At 46.4% G+C, this 10266-nt stretch overlaps 1 protein-coding gene across 1 annotated transcript in view; it reads right to left on the bottom strand.

Moving 5' to 3' along the window:
* Lama3 (laminin subunit alpha 3) overlaps positions 1 to 10266 on the bottom strand; it is a 234943-nt gene that overhangs the window by 155263 nt on the left and 69414 nt on the right. Inside the window, exon 11 of the mRNA XM_031364992.1 lies at positions 9448 to 9510. Coding sequence (XP_031220852.1) covers positions 9448 to 9510 — 63 coding nt within the window. The remainder of the gene's footprint in view (positions 1 to 9447; positions 9511 to 10266) is intronic.

Raw genomic sequence — 10266 nt, 5'->3', positions numbered from 1 at the left:
CCCCCCCCCCCAGCAAGCACAGCAGCACTGCCTGCAGGTTGTGGACTTGAAGGAAAGACCTTTGGTTGTTAAACTATGTTTGGGGTGATCTTTCATTACAGAGGAGTGAAAACTCTGTTAGCTTGGACCCTTTGCCACCACCATGGGACCCAGGTGCCATCAGGTACTTCTCAATAAATGACATTTCTCAAAAACAAGCTGGCTGGGCAGTGGTGGTGCACACCTTTAATCCTAGCACTTGGGAGGCAGAGGCAGGTGGATTTCTGAGTTTGAGGCCAGCCTGGTCTACAGAGTGAGTTCCAGGACAGCCAGGGCTACACAGAGAAACCCTGTCTGGAAAAACAAAAAACAAACAAGCAAACAAACCAAAACAACAACAACAAACCAAGCTCCTTGTTTGACTCCATTGTGAATAACAAAGTTAAGCACCAGCCTTGTAAGATAGGCATTCACTTTATAGTCAAAGGAAAGAACACATGGGGGTGCATTGGCACACTGGGATTCCTGTCTGTGCAGGTCCTCCTGCAGCCCATCTGCTGGGCAGGACTGGCTTGGCCTGTGATGTCACTGCTAGCCAGCCTGCGGCCATCAACAATGATTCAGGGATGACGTCACTGCTAACCAGCCTGTGGCCATCAACAAGATTCAGGGGTGACGTCACTGCTAACCAGCCTGTGGCCATCAACAAGATTCAGGGGTGACGTTACTGCTAACCAGCCTGTGGCCATCAACAATGATTCAGGGTGATCAAGGCTGGTTTTGCAGAAGACCAGATTGCTAAGCACTGTTTCCTACACTGTGTCGGCCGGCCTAAGCACGTTTGAGTTATGGCTGGAGCCCTGCAGGGAGCCTCCTTTATGGACCAACTATGTGGGTATCCAAAAAAGAATATGAAGAAGATGGTTCATCACAAATTCCTTATAATGTCCAAGGAGGGTGGCCATATTGAGAGAGAGGGAAGAAATGGAAGCCAAAGCCCTTGACCCCTTTTGGTCTGGGTTTGTGTTTTAGGCTTAGGGTCCCCTGCATACCCTGACCCCAGAGCAGATGGTACAGTTCCCCTGTGCTCAACATATACACAGAAACACAGAGAGAGTAACTCTTAGCGGCATGGATGGCAGTCCTAAGCTGGAGCATAGGAACCGAGGAACCCAGCAATGAATTGGTGTGAGTGACCCCCTCAGCAGGCCTTGGCCTGTGGCTCCTTGCTCCAGTCTTAAAGCTCCAAGGCCAGATATTCATATGGCCCACTTGCTCTGACTAGTGGGTCTAGAGTCCCTGGATCCCTGGAGTAGGCTGAAGGGAGGGGCAGCCAGGAGCTCCCATGGGGACAGTGAAGCACATCGGTATATTTCATGCTACCTGGCTTTGTGCACAGCAGTCTTGCTGGGCAAAGGACTGACTAGGGAACATTCGTCCATCCTCAATGAGGAGATGTGGCCACAGGTCAGAGGTCAGATCCACAGGCAGCCACAGCTCATGGTTTGCCTTACACCCTTTCAGAGCAACTTCATGGATTTGCTGCCCCCTCTTCTTTCCCTCAGTGCCCTGGACAGGTAGGGGCTAATGGTCTTCCTATGCTGAGGGTAAGCCACTCAATCAGAACTCAGACCTAAAAGGTAGGCACATCCTCACCCACCTCTCTGGGTCTGAGCAGTAACTTAACACTTGTCTGAAAAAATAACTCTTTTTATACATCATTATAACACTAATTATAGGAAAAGGAAGCGGCACTCCGAAATGCTAACTTGCTGTAGGTCCCAGGGCCAGGAAGACAGTATGTGTGCCCAAGCCGGCCTGATTTAAAAACAAACAAACAGAACATTTATTTTATCGTGCTAAAAATGCAAACTGAAAACAATTCTGAAAGCAAGTTTCAGGGTCTATTCTACATTAAGGTACTTATTCAAATCAATTGCATACAGCAAACATTTGCAATCCTATCTGTTATGTTGACATTTAAATCTATCCTGGCTGACTCAGAGATTTAGCTGAGCCCTTCTACTCACAAAAGAAGGACTCGACTCATGTATATTGGAAAATTCTCTGCAAGGGCTAAACTAGATAATGATCTTAAGTTTTCTAGATCCTTCCTCTTCCCCTTTGCCCTAAACCTTTCAGATAAAAAGTGGATGACAACTTTGCAGAGTCATTTTTCTAACATGATAATTAGGAATAAGTACAAGAGGAAATGAGAACAGCATTACAGTATCTTCATGACCTCTGACTGTTCACACTTAAATCTGACAGTTGTTCAATTTGACAAGCAGAGTTTTGGGAGTGGGGGTCTAGGACATGGAGCAGACTCTGTAGTGGCAGGCTCCATGCCTTCAGACTCTACCAGCTAAGGATTGAAATCATTCAGGAAACAACTGTGTCTGGAGTGAGTATGTCCAGACTTTATTTATTATTCAGTTGTTCTCAACCTTCCTAATACTGTGACCCTTTAATATAGTTCCTAGCTAGTGTTGTGGTGACCCAAACCATAAAATTATTTATTTTCATTGGTACTTCGAACTGTAATTCTTCTACTGTTATGAATTATAATATAAATATCTGTGCTTTCCAGGGGTCTTCACAGTGGACCCCTGTGAGAGGCTGCTCAACCCCCAAAGGGGTCTTGGACTCAGGTGGAGAACAGCCACCGTACATGACATAGTGGTAACAACTTAAATAGCATTTGTTTTAGATATTTTTAGTAGTGTGGTAACACAGAAGGATGCATATAGGTTACATGAATAATGTGCATTTTACATAAGGCATGAGCATCTGCAGATCTGGGTTATCTGAGAGAGAGGGTTTTGAAACTTATTCCCTGCAGACACAGAGTAGCAAATAATACCCTTTGGTACTTTTTGTACTTTGGTATGTACACTGATTATTTTGAGCCAAATGCACTGGACAACAGTTCCAGGAAGGTCCAGTCTCCTCCATTTACCTAAAGCAGGCCGGGTCACTTCCCATGAGAAAGGCACCCCTTCCGAACCAGGAAAAGAACGTTCGCAAGGCCAGAGACCGGAAGGTGACTGAAACCAATCTATACAAACCAATCTGCAGAAGTAGCTCCTGTCTTCCTTTATTGCCTGTGTATTTCCTAACCACGGTCTCCCAGTTCCCTGCCCCAGAACAGGCTCCCTGATCTTGTCAGACCGCCGCGATCTGTTGTTCTTTGTATATTTTGTTCTCTACAAGTTTGGGGACCTGACACTTTCATTGGTTCTTTGTTCTTTCTGGGGATGGCTGTGCACACATGGAAATATACTGTCCTGTTAACCTTGCCTATGCTGGTTCAGCTCTGAGGTTTCGCCACAGAAGCTAGGATAGAACCAAGTCTTTCTTCCTCTGCAGAAGCGACCAAAGGCACATTCATGACAAGAGAAGCTTGGAGCTGAGACTGGACCGAGTGACACGCTCTCAGCTTCTCACTGGAGTCACACAGGAGACCAACGGACACAGCTCTGCAGGCTGAGAAGGTCACACGAAGGGGAACATGTCACGGTGAGTGACAGTCTTGCGGTTAAACTAGGCACTGGAGACTTTGAGGAGCTTGGAGTTTCCCTAGCATCTAAATTCAGGGAATCCCAATTATAACTGAAACAGAAAAAAGAAGAAGAAAATCCCCATCTCTTCACTAGGTCACAGTCATTTCCCCTCAGAAAAGTCCCTTGAATCCTCATCTCCTATGAGAGTTTAGAGTTCAGAGCCTCATCGGGTTTTTTTGTTTATTTGTTTGTTTTTTGTTGTTGTTGTTTTGTTTTGTTTTTTTGTTTTTTGTCTTATTTTAGGGACCTGTTGCATCGATTTATTATTTATGTGTAGAAGTCAGAGGTAGAAAGTCAGTTCTCTTTCTGCCATGTGGGATCCAGAAATCAAACTCACGTCACCAGGCTTGGCAGCAAACGTCTTCACACACTGAGCCATCTCCAAGCCTCTGCACCCTGTCTCACCCTTCTAAATTATCCCATGCTGGTGCCACTAGCAATCTTGTCAAACTTCCTCCTTTTTAAATTACTTCCCAGTGTTAAGTCTCTTGGTGGTGACACAGATCCTTAGGACTCAACACAAGGTCCTTCATATTTGGGACAGAGAAGAGCATTTCAAATATTCCAAGCCACAGCGAGCCACATGACCTTTCACACAAATTAGAAAAAGATGCACCCTACTCAGAATGTTTTCTAGTCAGCTGCTGTGAGATTGTCATCATAAATACGCAGATCAGCAGTGTTTGCTAGTGGCGACGGTGCCCTTCCACGAGGCCTGGCTGCGTGTGTGCTGCAAACTTGCATATTTGAATCCATCCACTCAGATCTTTTTCTCACCCCCTCAAAGTCCTCCTGCTCCCCAAACTTCCACCCTCCCCACAGTCCAGCCCAGTGGCCTTCCTGCTTGCGAACCCCTTCCTAACCCAGTCCCACCCCATGACTCTTCTTCAATGCTTCTCTGCTTAACTAATTGTTCTTTATGTTCCAAGATTCATCTCAAATGTCTTCCTCCATGTTCTGGGGAAGCCAGACTTCCTACCTACCTACATCTGCCTTCCCTGCCCCCTTCCCTTTCGTCCTTCTTTCCTCCCAGCCACCCAGCTACAGAATAGACCTTCTTGCTCTCTTGGCTCTGGGTTCTTCCTGCTCATCGACCTTAGCTCCTGCTCTTCTGACTGTCCACCTGTCCGTGTCTCCTGTGGACTGGGAGCTGCTGGGAGCAGAGAATGTGCAGTGGGCAGCACCTCATCAAAGCTGAAAGAATGGAGACTGTGCTCCAAAGCCAAGCCTGTAATTCCGTCATACACATCATCCCTCCAGCTCTATTTTATCAGCAGAGCCCCAGGTAGTGTTATCATTATCCATTTGTCTGTTTCCAAGCCATGGCTGCAAGGTCTCCAGCCCTCAGTCATAGCCCAGCCCACCTGCCAGGTAAAATGCCCAGCCTGGAGAGGGGAGCCCCCAGGGAAGCATGCACACATCCCCTAGCCCCAGCCACTGGCCTGACTTAGGACCTTGACAATAGCAAGCAGCAATTCCTTACAAAATGGATGGGAAATTGTAAACCTTCTCATACTCTCTTTAGGAATTCTCCCCCCAGTAATAAGACAGGTCCAGGCCTGTTTGCAGCTCTGATGAACTGCTCTACAGTCAGCCCAGATTGCCTTGATTTCCCTGATAAAGTAGACACACGGGCTTTGAGAGCTTTGGCTTTCCTTCTCACTGGTCCTTGAACTTGGAGGACTAGAGGGCTCTACACACTTGCTGTCCTTGAGGATTCGCGCCAAGGAAATAGTAGACCTCCCTTGATCGCTTCTAAAGGGAACCTTAGTCAAGTGTCTGTCACACATCTACTTCCTAGTGATAATGCTCAAGTAAATATAACATGCTCCCCCATCTGGAAAACCCTAATAATGCCCAGTTGTGAGATAAAGAGAAGTCTATGAAGCGTCAAATGTGCATACAGTACCCTGACTGGAGTCTCCACTGTCTGGAGAGTAAGTGTGGTCATTCCTTAGTTCCAACAGGGCATACCCTCATCCTTGTGAATTTTAAAGTCCCTAGAGGCTCAAGTTCTTCAGCTCAAATGACACAGTATATATAGCCTATACAACCTATATGTGCGTTTCCTCTATACACTTTAAATGACAGCAAGACTACTTATAATACCTATACTTACTATAATACCTATACTAATAATATACTTCTATAAGGCATTAAATCTAATGACCCTCTCCCTCTTCTTCTCTGTATAAACAATGTACACACATCCTTGTAACATTGGTGTGAGAAGCTGTGCATATAATGTGTATGCATGTTGTGTGGGGGTGGTGCATCTGGGCTACCCTATGTGTGGAGATCAAAGAAAATCCTCAAGTGTTGGCCTTTGCCGCCTACCTTCTTTGAGATAGAGCCTCATCTCCTCTACTTACACTAAGCTGGTCCATAAGCTTCATGGGATTCTACTGTCCCCACCTCCTGTCTCATCAGAGAAACACTGGATCACAGATATATGTGCTGCTCTACACAGAGTCTGGGGGCCCAAACATGGATGTTTCTGTTTGCATGGCAAGAACTTGACCCATTGTCTCTTAAGATGCATTTTTTAAAATATATTTTTTATCTTTAGTAAGTCTGCATATGATACAATCAATTCTTTGTGTCCCTGGGTGTTTGACTCAGTCTTGGCTGGTGATACAAGTTTCTAGTACAATACTTTTGCTTGGGATGTGGGGAAGGGGGCATGTATGGGTGTGTGTCCGTGTGTATGTGTGTGTGTGCATGTGTATGTGTGTGTGTGCATGTGTATGTGTGTATCTATGTATATGTGTGTACGTATGTACGTGTGTGTATGCCTATCTTTAAAGCAAAGGATCTTAAAGCACATGTCTAGCTAAGAGCTACTATAAATAGGAATACAAAATCTTCTACAGGCCTTCAGAATCCCTAAGGGTAAGAGGAAGTCCAGCTTCATCCAGTGTTCTGCATCTGCTGGTAGCTTATAAATTTGTACACCCAATATGCTCTGCCAGTAAGTAAGTCCCAAACCTGGTGTTTTTCAGAATGGATTAACAGGGCTGGGGAGATCAGTCAGTAAAGTGGGTGCTGCATAGCCATGAGGGCTGAGTTTGAACCCTAGGGTGCTGCATAGGCATGAGGGCTGAGTTTGAGCCCTAGTAGCCATGGAAAACTCCAGGCGCTGGAATGCATGCTTATACTCCCAATGCCACGAGATAGAGATGTGCACATGGGAGTGCATGCATACACAATGCACATACACATGCATGTACACAGATTCATATAGACATATAAACATAAAAGTAAATAATTAAAATGAATCAATAAGCCAGCAACCTGCAGTGGACCACTGAGTCTTTGAATTCTCACACATAACTCTGCTAACACTTATTTTCCACCAGGCCATGTTTCAAGGTTTCCCTAGCATTTTGTAGCAGACGTCTGAACTCCTCTCCAAGCTCTATTACCCATCTTTCTGAGGTCACCACAAGCCTCCTCTGAAAGAAGGAGAAATTGAAGAACAAGGAGATTATTGTAAATGGGCTATCAGTGGGAGATCTAGACATTCTTGTGTGTTTCCAAGGTTTCTGTTCTAAGTTCCAGTCTAGTTAATGTACAAAATATTTAAGGAAATGCCTGCTGGTTCCTGCTATGGGTATCACACCACAGACCCTCCACACTAAGAGAGTTACTAAATGTAACCACCATCCCATGTGCCCAATGCTGGCACACAGCTCCCTGGCTTGGTCAGAGAAGTCAGGAGTGGGTACAGCAGAAGGTGGCACTAAGGCAGAAAGCCAGCTATAACTGACTGAGTGAGCCCCTGGTGCCACCCCGCAGTCCTGTGACATTTGCTAAGCTCACACTCCTGCCTTCCTCCTCCGCATCAAGCCCTCTTCACCTTCCTCATTCCCTGCTCCAACACATTTGCTTCTTATTTCACAGAGCAAATGAGAAACAATGAGAGTACAGAATGCTTCCACAAGTGTCTGTGGTTGTCCCCACCTGGGCTGCTCCCACTCATGCAGACCACATTTGGTTGGTAGCGTTTTCGTTTCAATAAAGGGCAGCTTCTCCCCTCTGGGTGTACAGCTCCAGCATCCTGGAGTCAACCTGGAGTCTTCTCTTCATCACATAGTATGTCTCCAATGTAGAAATCCTCTTTCAAGGCCGGTCGGCTCTCTCTGGGGATGACATCTAGCACCTGCCCCTCTGCTGTCACCTCCACTGATGGTCTCAGTTGCCACCATTTCCTCCTGGATGACTGTGGTAGCCTCCCACTGGGTCTCTGCACTGTCTTTCTCCCCTGCAATTTGTTCTCAGCACAGCACCGTAAGGACCCTGTGCATGTAAGGTCTCTGTGCAGAACTCTATCTCATGCCAAATACTAATCTTTCACAGTATCTGACAAAGGCTGCCATAAGGCTCTGACACTTCCCTTCCCAGCCACTCTTCCTTTCCTAACCATGCTGTCACACCTAGGCTTTTCGCTTAGCGGACAACCTACCCTGAGGACTCTGCTCTCCCTCTTTGCATGACTGTTTCAATTTGTAAACCTTGCTTTCCCCAACCCTCTAACATATTTTCCCAGACAGCACTCCACAGGCAGCCCAGAGCTCGAGTTACTCTATGACTGCAGAGTTCCCGCCCAGATGCAGAACAGGGGCTTTGGTGCTCACACACCTCAAACTACACACCCTTCCCACCCCTCACCGAGTGTCTTGAGCCCCAAGCATCAGGCCTCCTGGTACCCTTGGGCAGGAAAGACACTATCCAGAAGTGGTGGAATATTTGAGGGGCAGGCAGGACATGGTTAAAAGAATTGAGGTCACTGGGATGTGCCCTCAAAGAAGAAATTGGACCCCACCTCTTCCTGCTTGTTTCCTGGCTGCCCTGAGGTGAACAGGCCTCTCCCACCATGCACTGTGCCTCAACATGCCCAAAGCAACAGGGACCGACAGAGCATGCACTTTCCTCCTTATAAGCTGATTTTATCTAACATCGTGGTCCAGCAACAGAAAGCAAAGTAGCACAATAGAAACATAATTTTGCTTGTTTTGTGTGTGTGGTATGTGTGTGCTTGCATGTGTGCTTTTGTGTGTGTGTGTGTGCGCGTGTGTGCGTGTGTGTGTGTGTGTGTGTGTGTGTGTGTGTGTGTGTGTGTGTGTGTCTAAATATCTATATTTGTTTGAGTTCTGAGTTCCCACCTCTATCCCAGCAAACCCCACAGAAATAGAAGCTCTCAGATTCTGAGAATTTTTCTTTGTGCACTAATAAGCTTTTAGAAACCAGATTAGTGTTTTGATACTAACAGAGAAACTTGTGGAACAAAGGATTATTCTGTAGGTGCTGCGTCAAATCCTCTGTTCCAACTCACTTTTCCACCCCAAAGGATGATCCCTAAACACACCCGCTGCTCTGTGTCCAGGGCACCTGTTTCTGGCTGCCGTGCTCCCAGCCTTCTGCAGGCCACGCTGTGGAAGCAGCTTTCCCCAAGGTACTAAGGTCACTGCCTTCCTAAGTGAGTCTTGCTTCATTCCCTGATACCGTCCAGGGGTGTGCAGCCCAGGTACCTTAACAGGCCTGGCTAATGCACCTGCTCCCGCCAAGCCCTTCTCTCTTGTGCCCTACTCTTCCTGGGATTATCCCCAGATAGAGGACTTGCACTCAGTCCCTGTGGGTGGGACAGGGGGCCCAGCATGACAGAGAGGCTACAATGAAAGGTTTTTGAGCAAACTAGTAATCTATAATCCAAACTCTATCTAGTGTCCTTGAATTGGATAGTGCCCTTTCAAAAGATAAACTGCAATCAAGAATGTCCAGGAGACGTCTGCAAGAGCCCCACAGAACTCCAGAACTTCGACTGGACTTGGCAGTGTGCTCAGAAGCCAGAAGGGAATGGAACACAATATTCTCAAGGACATTAAAGCAAAATGACCCTACTTGCCTTTTATATTACCGGCTACTGGGTCTTCTGGCCTCGGCGTGTAGTCAGGAGAGACTGGAACTCCTACAAAGCAATTTGTTTTAAAACACAACGAAAGGTTAAGGAGACAGTAGCATGAACCACTGAATCACACTGAGCAGGGACAAGGGCTGTCCCTTTGTGAAATCGGACATGTAGAGACCGACTCAGGGAATGGTCCTGGAGCTCTCAATGGCCGACATGCCTCTTAGTTGAAGCCAGGCTGTTTTGTAGATTAGCAAACAGAGATAGTTAAAGTTCTATGTTTACAATCACCAAGTCTCTCATAACATTATGTTCAAAGAGTAGCTATGCCTAGACACAAATAGAATTTAGAATTTTTTAACATAAGTTTTATTGCTTGTTTTTTTTTAAATTAAAATTGAGAGTAGTTTTTTTTTTATTCAATCATCAAATCTAGACACTACTGTGGATAGTGCTGGCTGACAGGAGCCTGATATAGCTGTCTCCTGAGAGGCTCTGACAGTACCCGACTAATACAGAAGTAGAGGCTCACAGCCATCAATTCGACTGAGTACAGGGTCCCCAGTGAAGGAGCTAGAGAAAGGACCCAAGGAGCTGATGGGTTTGCAGCCCCTTAGGACAAACAACAATATGAACTAACTAGTACCCTCAGAGCTCCCAGGGACTAAAACCCCAACCAAAGAGTACACATGGGGGCATTCATGGCTCCAGCAGCATACATATAGCAGAAGAAGGCCAAGTCAGTCATCAATGGGAGGAGAGGACCTTGGCCCTGTGAAGGTTCTGTGTCCTAGTGTAGGGGAATGCCAGGGCCAA

Source organism: Mastomys coucha, unplaced genomic scaffold, assembly GCF_008632895.1.
Source record: "Mastomys coucha isolate ucsf_1 unplaced genomic scaffold, UCSF_Mcou_1 pScaffold13, whole genome shotgun sequence".
NCBI classification, from domain to species: Eukaryota; Metazoa; Chordata; class Mammalia; order Rodentia; family Muridae; genus Mastomys; species Mastomys coucha.
This window is presented reverse-complemented; position numbering and strand designations above follow the sequence as displayed.